The following is a 15,664-nucleotide window of genomic DNA, read 5'->3' on the forward strand; positions in this document are numbered from 1 at the left end:
TGAGCCCTATTTAGAAGCCTGGTCTGATTTGATTGTGTAATTAAGGCATCTGCTTTATGCCTTCAGTGTAAGCATCCTTATAGACAGAGCTTGATCTGAAGTCATGGACCATGCTTTCTGGTATACTCTGAATTCCCAGGAACTAGCTTAGCAGGTATTTGGTGCATTAACAAGGATAATGAAGTAAAAAGATTTCCTAAAAAGCAAGTCACTCTTTCTGCAGTGACTGGTGTGACTTAATGAAGTGACAAAGGTGTGGGCATTTGGAGATATCAGGAATCAGAAGCAGGAATTCGTACTTGTAGAAAATACCTTGTAGATACTTGCAGACAACTTCTAGGCTTGAGAGCAGCCACATGCATGTCTTAGAGAGGTGCTGTTACTCTGTATCCCGAAAGAAGAAAGATGACAGTTTTTATAAAGGATAGCCAACTTAATTACTGACAATTAATAGTCCCCTTGCCCACTTTTATATTTAATACTTACACATTAGAGACGTGCTCCAATACATCCCAGTATCTGGGGAGACCAACTGCATTCTGTTGTTTGGGCAAGAAGCATTGCATGACAGTTCAAAGTTCTGAGAAGTGAAATTGTTAAAGGCTTACACATTCATAAATGATAATATGTAAACAACTCTAGAAAATTTGATACTACATTTGTCAAACTCTGTAACAGTGTGTGAAAATAACAAACCAAGAAGAGTTTGAATTGTGAGATTTCAGAAAGCCATTCATCCTTCGGTTCCTTCATTTGCAATGTAGATATATGGTTGATGCCTCTTGATTTACCACATTGCTGCTGTAGTTGAATTACTGGAAATCATAAATAAAACAAATCTTATATTTTTGAGAAATGACATATTAAGTAAATGAGTCACAGTTGACTCAGAAAGATAATCTAGATCGTTTTATTTTACAACTCAGTGTCTTAATTTAACATTAAATTTAAACATGAAAATTTTAGTTTTCAATATATACTATATTGATTTGCATATATATACAATTAAGACACAAAGAAGAAAGAGAAGGGAGGGATCTAAAGGAAAAGTTAATCCACCAAAAGATAGGAGTTTAAGTCAGAATACTGTATCAATAAACAGATTATCAGAAAATATTTTCTTTTGCTCATTTTGAAGCACTGTGAGAAGAGTCTATAGTGGACTTGTTCCCTGTAAGGCAAAGCAATACTTGAAACCGTGACACATTGTGTCATGTCAATATGTATGAAGCAAATGAATCCTGTAAGGAACTTTTGCACTCAGGTTAAACACAGAGATTTCCAGAACATTTTTAGCAACTCTTCACTAATCTATATGCTTAGCTATCATCATTGCAAAAGCAGAGAAAGAAAATCATTTACCATATATCAAAACAGTATATTCCAGATTTTAAAAATTATCTGGGAAGGGGGTGGAGCTCAACACCTGATGCTCTTACAGAGGAGACGTACTTGGTTCCCAGTACCACATTGAGTGGTTCACAACCTCCTGTAAGTCCAGTTCCAGGTGATCCAAAGACCTTTTCTGGCTTCCATGTGCACACATTATGCACATGTGATAAGCAGGCTTTCACACACACACACACACACACACACACACACACACACACACACACACAGTATTTAATAATCTAGGCATAATCTCATTTTTGTAACATTGTAATAAAATACACATGTGAGATTTGTATATTTATATCATGGAGAAAATAGACTTACTCAAAGTAAGATAACTCATTTCTGCAAAATTCCATTAAAATACAACTTTCTCTGAAAAATTCCAGTATTTTTTTTATCATGTTCTTACAGGAGATAAAGATGTCTTCAATTTTTTGGGAAAACACAGGTAAAAAGAAAGAGTGTCATTATAATGGTGTCTAGGAGGGTTTGGGTATTGTCTGGATTCACTGTGCTTGTTAACTTGGGAGATAAGAAAGTACCCAAGGAACTAAAGGGAACTGCAACCCTATCGGTGGAACAACATTATGAACTAACCAGTACCCCAGAGCTTCTTGACTCTAGCTGCATATGTATCAAAAGATGGCCTAGTCGGCCATCACTGGAAAGAGAGGCCCATTGGACTTGCAAACTTTATATGCCCCAGTACAGGGGAACACCAGGGCCAAAAAGGGGGAGTGGGTGGGTAGGGCAGTTGGGAGGAGGGTATGGGGGACTTTTGGGATAGCATTGGAAATGTAAATGAGGAAAATACCTAATAAAAAAAGGCAAAAAAGAAAAGAATCCAGATACAACAAGGAAGAAAACATTGGTCAACACATTGGACAAGTTAGTAAGTTTGCTGTGTGGAATGGAGCCCCCTTCTCCTTAGAAATAGTTGGTATTTATTTCTTTATTAGTTGTAGATTGATTGATTGATTGATTGTGTGTGTGTGTGTGTGTGTGTGTTTGTGTGTGTGTTATGGAAACCTTCTGCCCACTCTATTTTCCACAAGCATAAAACCTTGAAGAATGGAAATATTACTGACTATAGTCTACCTAGGAAAACAAATCTGTGTAGTATGAAGAGAACATGAGCTTAAGTAGAATGTTTAGTGAGAAAGTTCTGACAGTGTGGGCATGCTCAGGGTATTAGAGAACACTTGAAATTGAGAGTCCAGCATTGCAAAATTTTCTAGGGTATTGACACACCTCCTTCAGCCAAAGAAAACTTTCCTTTAAAAAAAAAATCCCATGTAGCCAGCCCTTGTATGGCATTTAGTGAACAGAAATCATATGTGGCCTCTCACCACACAGCTTCTAGCTGTGACCACTTGCTTTTCTCAATTCATTGGCCAAGTAGCAATCATTAAATATTTGTTGATTTAATTTAGCATAAGATGATTCACAAATTCTTTTTTAGACTAATTTGTATTATAAACCAGAATCATAATCTTCACTAATGAACAGTCTTAATTAGAAGATAAGAGACTTAATTTTATTTTAATTTTTATAGTCTATACTTGCCATGATATTATTAAATTATAGATCATTTCCAAATTACTTATAGCTTTATAATTTTTTAAAAATCTGAAATGATTCAGAAAAATCTTGAAATGCGCAAAAGATAGGCAAACATAGTTAGGAGTTCAATTTGTGTGATTATAGGGAAGTAATCTAGAATCCATGTTTTACCATATATGCTAGCTATTTGACCTAGGCAAAGCTCCACCTAGCCTTCATCTTTTATGCCTAATTAATATATTATTATTTATTCTATAGAAAATTTCTTCTAATAGTTCTTACTCAATAGAGAGTTGTCAAAATAAAATAATGTAACCTATGAAAGCATTAGTGTCATATGAGACCCATAAAGTATAGGTTCAATAATTATTTATTTAGTGATAGAGAAAAATTTGATTTTAGTTAAATTTATAGTATAAATTATTTGCTTTATTAGACTTTCTCTATATTAAATTAACATGGAAAATGAAGAGGTTAGTGTACCTTTTCCCCTTGTATTTTATCCCTGGATAATGATTACCAAAACATTTGTTTTTATAAAAAAAGATTAATCAACATATAATTTTCATAGCATGAAGATGGCCTATTATACATGTACAATCCATAGAATTTTAGTAAACAGAATGTTGACTAAATTCCAGTCCAATTTTGGGACATTTCCAGTACCCAACTATGCTGTCTCAGGTCTTTTTGCAGTCACAGGAACATATGCAGAATACTTTCGAATGGATTTTAGTTTTGTACCTCACCCCGTTCCTTGATTAGTAAAGATTGTTTTCAGAATAGAGGTGAAGTCATTTAGTTTGAGGTGAGTCAGAGGTCCTTGTTTAGGTGTTATTCCATCTCATCTGGGAAAAAGTGTTAAGTGTGAAAATACCATAAACCAAACTGCATCAATGTAGAACTGAACAGACACTTAGATGTCCAAAGAAGTCAAGGCAGGAACACACGGAGAGAAGTGGAGACAGGACATAGAAGATATGACAGCGAGACTTTGTTCATTTCAATGTTATATAATTATACCTAGAACATTTCTATGTGATCTGCAGAGGGTAAAGAAATTACATGTATTTACACATCAGTGAGGCCATCACAGTTAAGAAATCAGTCAAGAGCTTAAACACTAAGACAGATGTAAGAGACAAAGCAATTCTTAGTGGGAGGCGTGGAGTACCTAACGCAGGGTTGTCTTCTGCATTAATGCTAGTTGTCAGGGAGTTAGAGTGATAGAATCAAACTTTGATCAGAACACACATGGAACCTAAATTTTCCCGGAGTCCAAGGAGGAATTTTCTTTCTTTCTTTTTACCAATAGTTTGACAAAATAAACACCAATTTAAGCATAGTTCTTGTAAGTCATTTAATTTCTTAAGTGAACCCCACAGGAGGCAAAGGAAGAGAGTTTTGTTTTTCCTTAGCTCTTTTCTCTAAGCCCCACATCCAGCAGGAAATAAGAAGCAGGTGATGGGGGAGGAGAGACATAGGATTGCACCTTCAGCAATTTCAGGAAGCATGTTGTTAAGCCCTGTGAAGCCAGAAAGGTATGTTCAAGTGTACTGAAGTGTGAAGTTTTATGTATTATTCACATGGCTTTCTTCTTACTTAGAACTAAAAGCATGTCTATGCCTCTCCATATACTGAGGACACACACACACACACACACACACACACACACACACACACACACACACACTTCTATAAACTTGAAAAATGTAAGTCAAAATCCCCCTGTGGTTTCCTTTGGAGATTTAACTCCAACACAGAGACTTACTACTAAAACATTTTTTCTCAAATTCATTGCCTCCTGTCTTTAGCCTATTCTCCCTCTGTTTTTTTTTTCTCTCCTTTATTGTCTGTCCTTCATCTGTGATCCACATTCTCCCACACTTCCCTTGGCTACAATAGTGGGATGGAAGAGTGATGTTAGGGAGAGCAGAGGAAGAACTAAAATATTACAGTTAAGTCCCAGGATTAGGTCTTGGGTTGAAAAATTCCCCCTCCTCCTCCTGCCTTCTCTCTATATCTTTCAATTCCTAAACAGAAGTAAAAAAAAATTGTCCATGTCTTAAAGCACAAATTCCCCAGTAGTTAAAGGTAATGCTAGAATTTGCATGGGTTTTGTAATAACCCGCATGTTGGAAGATGTTAACCATTTGTACCACAATATTTGTAGTGCATATGGGAACAAATGGTTGGATTCTGGCTTTATTTAAAAGGAAAGGGCAGCTTTTCTGTTGAAGGCAAGGGAATAGGAGAGGTTAGTAGCCATGTCATTATGTAAAATGCAGAAAGGTGCAACTGAGCTGGTTGTTTGAGAGTGGAGAGCATTCTGGAGACTCCTTTTGACACATTTAGTTAGATCTGCCCAGAAACGTTTTGTTTCAGCTGGAGTTAGGATTAGAGATGTGCACTGAGGAACTCTTCACATGGATGACACATTTAAACTACAAGATTAAATGCTTAGGAATGTTAAATGGATCCCACAATCCAACGTTCTAAGGATTGAAGCTTGCTGGCACTAGAAGAACAAGCGGTAAGATAGATCAGCAATAATAGACTAAGGTACATGAAATATGTATCCGTGTTCTCATTGTATTTACCTTTATGTAAGGTCTATTCTACTTTGAATTGCTTTTTATTTAATACAAATATGTGAAACCCATTTCAATTTCTATCATCCATAATTTGTTTTTATATTCTATTAACCTTTTTCAAGGAATTTTCTTCTGATTTTAGCTTATTTTCTTCTTAATTTAGCTTATTAACTCAAATATTTGTATTTAGCCTAAATCCCAGACTCATATAAAGTAGTTATTTTTTCTACATAATTTAACTATATTCACAAATGTCTTTTTAAGAAGCTTAACTGTTAAATATATCACATGTTTAAAGAGTAAGTTATTCAACAGAGACATGCAATACCGCATCATCTTGGACAGAAACATTGATCTTCTCTGTGGAAAAATGAACCTTTCAGCTTCACTAAGTTGCCCAGCACTAAAAGAGAACATAATAGGAACCAATGGATGCTCACAACAGCCTCACAGAAGACCTGTCTGAACCACAAGAGGCAGGATTCTGGGTTATGTCCAAGGCTGTGATTGAGCAGGCTCAGAGTAAGAGGATGATGTAATCAAGAGAAAAGATAAAAGGGTAATAGGGAACATTAGAAGAAACGGTAATGATGGGAAGGGAACAAGAGGAATGTAGGTAGAATGTAAAGAACATCTGTAAATGGAGCCTGATAATAACGCTAAGAAATTCAGAGTAACTTAAGTGTTAATTTTTTTTTAAACCAGACTCATTATGAAGTATGATCCAGCATTTATAGGGGAACCTCAAAATCAAACCAAGAGGAGCAGGTGTCTATATATACTACAATGATGCAGTAGTTCATTTGTATCAATACCTCCAGAGGATTTGCTACAAGCGCAGAGCCCACGTTATGCCTGCAAACACTCATCTAAGGCAAAAGTGGAAAAAGCATATAGAAAAGTTTCTTGGAAACATAAATGGTAGACACCATGTGGAGAATTCTAAAAGGATTTTCAGGGCAGAAAATGAGAAAAAGATAAAGGGAAAGTGGACAATATCTACAAATAACATCAGAATGAACTGTCAGAAAAGCCAAGAAGGAGGAGAGGCAGCCATCACAAAGATGCATCAGAAATAGTGTACTGAGAAAGAAGGCATGGGGGCAGAGAGATGGTAGAACACTTGGCCTTGGGCATTTTAGCTTTCTAAGGACAAAGCCATTGGGGAGCCTGTCAGTCTCTATAAATCCAGAAGGCACATGGTGGTGTCAGGAATTGAGGCCCGTGAAGCCACAATGAATGTAGCACACATAGCACACAGTGTTTTCTGTATGTGGTGTGCAGTGAGTCCTCACCTCTCTAAGCACATCTGTGGGATATCTAGAACTACCCCCGCCTCCATTGTGGTGCCACATCAATACCTTTAGACAACTGTTTGCTTTGCAAAAGTCATGTGGAGTTGTTTTATTTCTTGAAGACTGGAGAGTTGAATTGTGTAGCTAGCATTCCTAATCTGAAAGGCAGCTCAAGACAGGAAAATGAATGGACCCTAGACTTTCCAGACTACGATGTAGATCTCTGTTGCCCAAGGCTATGACCATCGTTGTTCTTTTGTTCTCTCATATCATTAGTTCAAACATACAAGGACATCGATTATAATCACTTTCCAAAATGGCACATACATTGTGAGGAATATATTTGTAAACTATCACTGTCTTTTAGGAGATTTTAAACAGTTTTCACTGAGGAAATCAAGAAAAGGAGAGACGAAAAACTGCTTTCTAGATAGTAATGGTTTTCAGAGACATCTTAAATTTTCAAAAAACAAAAATGGAATGATGAGAATTTAAATATTTTATCTAGTAACTATAAGGAAAATATTTTACAAATACTCAACAGGCTTCAATGCATTTTAAAAACAAGTTGTTTGACTATTGGCCATAAAGGGGTATAGAAAAGTTTTCATGAAGCCTTTGAGCTCAGGGACTATGCCTCTCTCTCCCTCCCTCTCCCTTCCTCTCCCTCCCTCTCCCTCCCTCTCCCTCTCTTTCCCTCCCGCTGTTGGGTTGCCTTCCATTCCTTCACATCCTGGCAGGCAATGCCTGCTTTGTGCTCCTGATTTCTTGTCTCCACATAATCCCTCCTCTCACCAGATTCTCCATCAGTTCTTGCATAGTGATTATGAAAGTCAACAATTACTAATTAATAACCAGTTTTCAGGTTCTTAAGCTAAATTTAAGAACAAGTGTGGAGATAAAATAGTATTAATAAAGCTTTAGATTCAATCTTTTCCCTTTAAAGTAGAATGGCCTATGTGGCCACTTGGAGTTGATTTATTTTCTCTTCAATTTTGAGTTCATAGTGTTTGTTACTCTCTTGGGCTTGCCACTGTCATAGAGAAAAATACAGGCACAGTGTGGAATGATTGCTTCCTATCAAACATTGTTTCAGTTTCATGTGAATTTCTCTGAATTTAACCATTTCATAGATTTGCTTATGTAATTGATTCTCTCTTCCTATTGGGGATGACAAAGCTGCTGAGGGATTTCACAGCCTACTGAGCTTCAAGCCAGGGTTTAAACTGCTTGAGTTGATTGCAATGGTTGAGGGCCCATGTTCAATCATTTGGCCCGGTTTTCTTTAGTGATTATTGTTATCAGTCATTTTTAGAGTAATTAACATATGTAATCATATACAGTCTTTCTTTTGGTTGACCAAAGGCTGGATTTACATTTAGCCTTAAATATGTATAAATCAATCTCACCTCTGTACTTATTTGGTAAGTAAGAGTAATGAAACATGAGTTTGTTTTGCTGATGCTGTCCATTGCTTGCTTTGTGTAACTGGCTGCCGTCCTTGTCTTTGCAGCACCGGCTACCAGTTTATTTACTATTCACCTGAGAACACAGCGAAGGCAAAGGAAGTTCTCAGCAGCATCAATCAGCTACAACCTCTCATAGCAACTCATGCAGACCTGCTGCTAACCTCTGCCAGCCAGCGTTCTCCAGACAGCCTGAAGAGCTCTTTAAAGCTGCTTTCAGAAAAAGTAAGATCCAAATCTTGACTCCAGTGGGGAAAGCAAAATCCCCATCGGAGTTGCCTTCTGACGGCATCACCTTTCATGCCATCTGGAAATGTAAAAGAGACTAGGTTAAAAGTAAACTTCAAAGCATTGCCACGGGATCAAAATGAATTGGCTTCTTTCTCTTTGTGCGTTCTGTATGCATTATTTCTTTCTCTTGTAGGAAATAAAATTTTATTGCCTGGTATATAGTTCCTCTTTTCCATGCTATTTTATCTCTTCTTTTGGTTTGGCTAAGTAAGTGAAGTGAATGTCTAAGTGAAGTGAATTAGATTTCAAAGTTATTTTCCTCTAATGATCATGTAATTCTTTTGCATATGTAGCTATACATTTAAATGGTAATATCACTTGATCTAAAGCAGATCCTGGATGTGGGTCCCATTAGTGGCATGAGACAATCCCTCCTTTGTCTTCTACAACACTGTCAAATGGGAAAAAATTAGCAATACTACAAAAACTGTTCATTGCTGTTTAAAACCTGGTAGACCTTAAACTTCGCTTTGTCCAAAAGTGTCTCTACATATACATTCAATAAAGGATCGCTAGGCCTGGGGGCATATGCACAGTATAGATAATTAGAACTACTCTAAAACATAGAACCAAAGTGGAAAGAAACCAATTAGAGCAAGATTTTTAATAGTAAGACTAAACATCCTAGAGTGTATTAAACTTAGCTCGCCTGCCTAGTGTATGTACATACTTGTGTACTCCCTGATGAGGCAGTTTAAATATTACACAGTATAGAACCTGACCAAAGAAAATGCTTCTAAATTTTTTAGAATAATTCTACACTGTAGTTCTTTGCCTCCCTAAAGACAATGTTTGTAGAACCTGGATATAATATGTGTCTGTTTATTAACAAAAATTCTGTTTTAAAATTTTTACCTTAAACTGTTCATTTCTATATATTCTTCTTACAAGAGAAAACTAAGATCTGCATTCGTTGAAAAATAGTCATGTTTTGTTTAGAAGGGTTGTCTTAGTTAGGGTTTTACTGCTGTGAACAGACACCATGACCAAGGCAAGTCTTATAAAAAATAACAACATTTAATTGGGGCTGGCTTACAGGTTCAGAGGTTCAGTCCATTATCATCAAGGTGGGAGCATGTCAGTATCCAGGCAGGCATGGCGCAGGAGGAGCTGAGAGTTCTGTCTTCATCCAAAGGCTGCTAGTGGAAGACTGACTTCCAGGCAACTAGGGTGAGGATCTTATACCCACACCCACAATGACACACCCATTCCAACCAGGTCACACCTATTCCAACAAGGCCACACCTTCAGATGGTGCCACTCCCTGGTCCAAGGATATACAAATCATCACAAGGGTCAAATGTCTTTTCTAATAAATTTAAAAGAAAGAAGCTATCCCAGGATTTCTGGTTTAAACCTGGTATCTTTCCATGCTACAATAGGTATGTCTACAATGCAAACAAGCAATATGCTTGTCAGATTTTACCAGTAGCTACTTTGTGTCAAGAAAGGGACTCCTAGAATTTATTTTTTGTTTGTTTAATCTTCTCAATTATTGGGTACATATTACCTTCATTCCACAAAGGAAAGGTCTAAAATTTAGATAAACTAAAAAGGCACAAAATTGTAAAGTTTGAGTCCTTCCTAGGAAACCATTAAAGTCTACCACGTGATCTAGCTATCCAGACCAAATTACTTTATCTAAATTAAAAACTTCACACATTTCCTTAATTAATGTTTTTGGTGGATCAGAAGAAAACCCCAAATATGTCTATATACAGTGAAATAGTGTAATCTCACTTTGATTCATCTCTCTTGGGGGTAGGTGATGGGAGGAGGTGCACTTTTTCTGAGTTCACCTAAGCAGTAAGTCTTAGCAAATAGTGCATGTGCAGAGTAGTATTTATATTCTTCCTGTGCACTGGGCAGGGGTGGGTCATTTCCTGCATCATTTGCAGCTTGCTGAGGGCATAGGGAGGGCACGGTCTCCACCTTTAACGCAGCATCACTGGACATTTTTCTCAAGGTTTCTGTGGAGTAGAAAGGATTTGTCTGCTGATAAACCTCCTGACCCCAGAAACTAACAGGATTGTTCTTAAAGTTAAATTTATAAGTCACACAGCCTTTTGTGGATCCATGCCTGGAATTTCAAAGAGTTCTGTAAGTCAATAATATTTCATGGTTTTTGGAAGGAGTCAGCCTTGGTCCTTCATTTTAGCATGAGGAAAAGTTTAGTGTTATCATACATTTCAATATAATTTAATATTCTGCTTTATGTTTCCACATTTCTTTCAGTTCTGTTAGATGAGAAGACAAAAGTGACCCCATTGATAGAACACACATTTATTTTTGACAGGGTTTCTTTGTGTAATCCTGGCTGTCCTGGAACTCACTCTGTAGACCAGGCTGACCTCAAACTCAGAGACTTTCTTACCTCTGCCTTCTAAGTGTTGGGATTAAAGGCATGTGCCACTACACTTGGTGATAGTATCTACTTTTAAAATAAATTTGTAAAGTTGATTTAAGGTGTAAATATGACCTTAGTGATCAAAGGTCACTAGGATGAAGCAAATTACCATTTTAGTAATTTAGACTCTTGATGGTAATGATAATGGCAGCCAAGAGTGGCATTTGCCTCAGGATCAATTAAAGGCACCATTCCAGCGATATCCTCAACTTTAACAACTACATGTGTTAGCTTTTATCAATTCTAATATTTACTATTAATAATCTCATCAAGTGTTTTTAGTATTCTCATCTGGCACACAGAAAAGTTAAACAATTGTTAACACTCACACAAGTTGTGTCACTGTCTCAGGCTTCTTTTAGCACATGCCACTATACACTGTCTTTGAAGATTGCCCTGATCTAGTGGACTAAGGAACATGTTGGGGGCAGGGGGAAGGAAGCATAAGGGAACATCACAATAGTGAATGTTTACTGTGTATTCTTGTCCTAGAATACACAAATTCAGTAAGATTACATTATAATTTAAAATCTCTTATATATCCCTATGTGGTATGGGAGATTAAATATAGGCGTTCACACATGTCAGTCAAATACACTGAGCTATTTCTGTAGCCCTTGTCTTACTATGTCTTCTAATGGATAGTTGTTCTTGGTAGTAAATTACTAGTCCATAAAAATATTAAAGATGCAATTTAATCAAAATATTTTAATATAGAGCAAACTCTGAATTTAGCTGAATAATTCCATCCATAAGGGCACAATTTTCACATAAAAGTTAGAATTATATCAAATGACACCAATAGTTGAGTTAAATGAGTTGAAAATGTAATTTTCTTTTCCTTAAAATACAAATAATCTCTTTGATGAACAGAATTCAAGGAAATATGTAATGTAAATAAATTCAAATGAAAAGTCAAGGAGAATGTAGATCGTGCATAGATATCCCATAGATCAGAAATATGAGTGACATCAGCCTTCAAATGTCCACCTCTTCTCTCCATTCCATAGGAAGTCACTATTGTCCTGCTCAGCCAAAAAACACCATTGAGCATTTAATTATGCATGGTACTGTACTTTATGCTATAAGATAATTTCTAGACATGGCCATTAACTTTTACAACCACAGATCCTCAAAGAATGAGGCTATTTCACAATATTGCAATGCTTAAAGTAGTTAAAATGTAAAACTTGGATGCTAAGCTCACAACGTGCAGAAGAAATTGTAGTCCTAGCATCTCTTCAAGCACAGAGTACTGTAATATGATCGTGTTCAAAGAAGAATGAACATCTTTTTTTTCTGAAACTCAAGATTTCCTTAAAATTCTTTCTATAGAGCCAGCGCCATCAGCCAGTCTTTCAGAAGTTAGAGTGATTTGTGGTATTGAAGAGAATACTATGTTAGCTACTTAGGTACTAAGAGGGATTTTCTCATTGTTTATCCACTTCAATGATCCCTAGGTCTATCTCCTGTCCATCTGAAAGAATGGTGGGTAGGAGAAAGCTGGTTTGTTTGCTATTGGTTGTTAAAAGTATATAGAAGTGGAGGGCAAATCAGAGCTTAAGAATTATGGCCTCAAACTCAGGTGAAACTTGAAGATTTGACTTTATGTTTCTGTTTTCCAAAATCCCTATCAAACTGTAAATATTTAATTAGTAAAATAATATCCAATGAAAATTTATGTTCATTGGTAAACTGAGGAGCAGAAAAACAAAGTGACATCAAAGATGATGCCAAGCTTTTGACTTGTATATGAAGCATATAGTGTCTGGAGGCTCTGCTAGTGATGCAGGTCTCTATATCTGCCTCCTCAACAAGGATGCTGGATCAATGGGCTCCAGGCTTTCAAAAGTACAGAACAGGGGGATCTTTGTTTATGCCCAGCTTACTCCCTAAGGCTGTTTTCAGACAGTAGTACAGGAGAGGGAATTTGAACTGTATTTCTCAATGAAAAGACAGAATCTACATTTTGGGAATTCTGAATTTACTAGAATATAGAGTATAATTTAAGGAAGATGGGACTTAACATAGAAAGAAGTGTGGAAATCTGTGAATGAGTGCATTTATATCTTTATTTCATGCATGTTTAGGAATAAACACCCAAGAAAACAATCATCAGACATTAGCCAATAGAGCTATTTCTGTTCTCAAACAGTGCTATGAATATATACTTTTTAGTGGTTCTTTGTGAATATCACAGCATGTGCCCCAACCCCAGACATCTTCCCCTCCACTCATCCCTATCCTCCACCCACAAGAGAAAACAAAGCTCATCGTGGAAGCTGTAGTGTGACACAGCCTGTCACAGAGTATACCCTTCTGTCCACACCTCCTTGCTTACAAATGTTCGTGGCAATGACTTGTTTGTCTGGTACAAGGCCTCTGGCCTTCTTCTACTTTATCAGTACTGGAACCTCACTGAGACCCCTCTTGCACATCCTGCTGTTGCCCTGTGTCATGGAGATCCTGTAGTTTGGGGTCTGTAAGAGCAGGTCCTTCATGTACTCCAGCAGTTCATCAATGGGTTAGATGTTGGAGTGGGTCAATTCAAAGCTCTGGATCTGGGACCGAGAGGCATCTGAGTTTGTCAGCCTGAAGGTTGGCTCTCCCACTTTCACACCCTTGGGGCCAGCTCACTGGCAACCCCTCAAATAGAGCCAGTTCTTCTCTGCCACGGAGGCCTGCTATCTTGATTGATGCAGCCGGGGTAGAACATAAGCAGTTCTCCCATTCTCATGACCTTGGGGACAGCTCTCTTTCCTATCATAAGTAGCAAGGGACAGGGGAGGGGAGGAGAGCATCTCTCCCTCTGTGCCACCACAGCACAGCAGACTAGAGGCAGGGTCCGCTCTCCTGCACTCATTCTCTTGGAGCTGGCTTACCTACAACCCCAACATCCAGGACCAGTGCTGCTTGCTGCCCAGGCAAGGTGAAGGAATATGGTATGAATATTATATCTTCACTTCTGCAAATCTGCAAAGGAAACAAACAAAAAAAAACTTACTAGCTATTTTCTGGATAGAGTCTTTTGAAAATCTTGGGTCTGATAATGGAGCTAAAAGAAAGCTAGATTGAGTTGTGGTCCATCTCCATGAATAAGGCTTTAAAACAAGGCTCAAGAGGGTCTCATTTCAAGGCACCTAAATTTACATCAAAACAAAACAATCTTTAAAATAATATAATAGAAATTAAGCAACTGATACTATAAAATCAAACTGCATGCCAGTCAATAAACAAATACCAATCGTGGGTTGAAAAATTCCTGGAGAGTTGGTTCACTGGTTAAAGGCTCTAATTGCTCTTACAAAGGACCTCAGATTGATTTCTAGCACTTCCATGGCAGCTCACAACTGTCTGTTACTCCTTCTACTGCATCCCATATTAAAGTTACATTTTTCTAAGTGTTAATTTTAAAATTTTATTAAATAATCTTTATGAACTATTTGAAAATGTTAAAAAATGCATCTTGACTTATATTCAGACTCCAAAAGGAAAATTTTTTTCTGGAGGCTAGATTAATGATAGGGATACTTTCTACTTTATATTGTTGTAAATATGTGAAAAGAGAAATTAAAATATAATGACAAATATTTTTTTCTGATTGAGGAGACATTATTTAGAAAGTAAAATATGCAGTCTGGAAAAATAGCTCAGCAATTTAAAAAAATTTGCTTCTTTTCCAGAATAGACCTAAGTGTCCCACACCTACATCTGACTGCACATCATGTCCTAAATCCCCAGGTCCAGGCTATTTGAAACTGCACTCACATGCACAAACCCACACCAGACTGACCGAAAGACAGACAGACAGACAGACAGACAGACACACACACAATATATACATATGGAAGATGTTAAAGTAAAAATGAGCTGGTCAGATGGCTCAAATAATTAAGACACCTATGGCCTCACCTGGTATCCTTACACTCAAGTTCCATGACCCACATCAGGGCAGGGGAAAATAATGATTCTTGCAACTTGTTCTCTGACCTCCAGACAATTTAATTAAAAACAAAAACAAAACAAAAACAGAAAAGGCAAGTCATGAACTTTGAAAAGTATATGGAAAATACATGTCTCATAACGATCCTGTATCAGAATATAAAAAGTGTTCATGTGACTTAATAAGACAAGCAACCCAATTAATAAAAGGAAAAAAGATTAAAAATATACTCCACTGCAAAATATACATGAGTGGGAAGTAAGTACATAAAAAGTTTCTCATCAGCATTTTTTGGCAGAGAAATGCAAATGAGATTCCACTAACCACCTATTGAAATAGGAAATGCAAATGAGATTCCACTAGCCAGCTAATAAATGAAGCAGCTTGCAGAACAACTTCTATGTAAATACAGGAATGGAGAATGAAAATTCTCCCTCATACAGCCCTGATACCTAGCCACCTAATTACTACCTAGTTATTTCCCCAATAGTTTATTCTGCTGGCTGGAGAGATGGCCCCTTAGGGAAAGGGCTTGTTGTGCAAGTGTGAAGATGTAGGTCTGTATTTTCAGAAACTCATGAAATGCAGGGTACAGAGGCATAGAAAATTATTTCCAGCACTCCTACAGTGAGATGAAAAGTGGGCTGGAAATCTCATGAAGTTCACATACCAGGTACTCTAGTAAACAATATAAACAACTAAAGAAAGAC

The 15,664-nt window shown here is 37.1% G+C and overlaps 1 protein-coding gene across 18 annotated transcripts in view; it reads left to right on the plus strand.

Annotated features, from left to right (window-relative positions):
- Inpp4b (inositol polyphosphate-4-phosphatase, type II) overlaps positions 1–15,664 on the plus strand; it is a 792,047-nt gene that overhangs the window by 634,611 nt on the left and 141,772 nt on the right. For all 18 annotated transcript variants that reach the window (XM_017312729.2, XM_006530858.3, XM_006530854.3 and 15 more), the window contains one exon: positions 8,361–8,538. In XM_017312729.2, coding sequence (XP_017168218.1) covers positions 8,361–8,538 — 178 coding nt within the window. The remainder of the gene's footprint in view (positions 1–8,360; positions 8,539–15,664) is intronic.

The sequence above is a fragment of the Mus musculus genome, chromosome 8, assembly GCF_000001635.26.
Source record: "Mus musculus strain C57BL/6J chromosome 8, GRCm38.p6 C57BL/6J".
Lineage (NCBI taxonomy): Eukaryota > Metazoa > Chordata > Mammalia > Rodentia > Muridae > Mus > Mus musculus.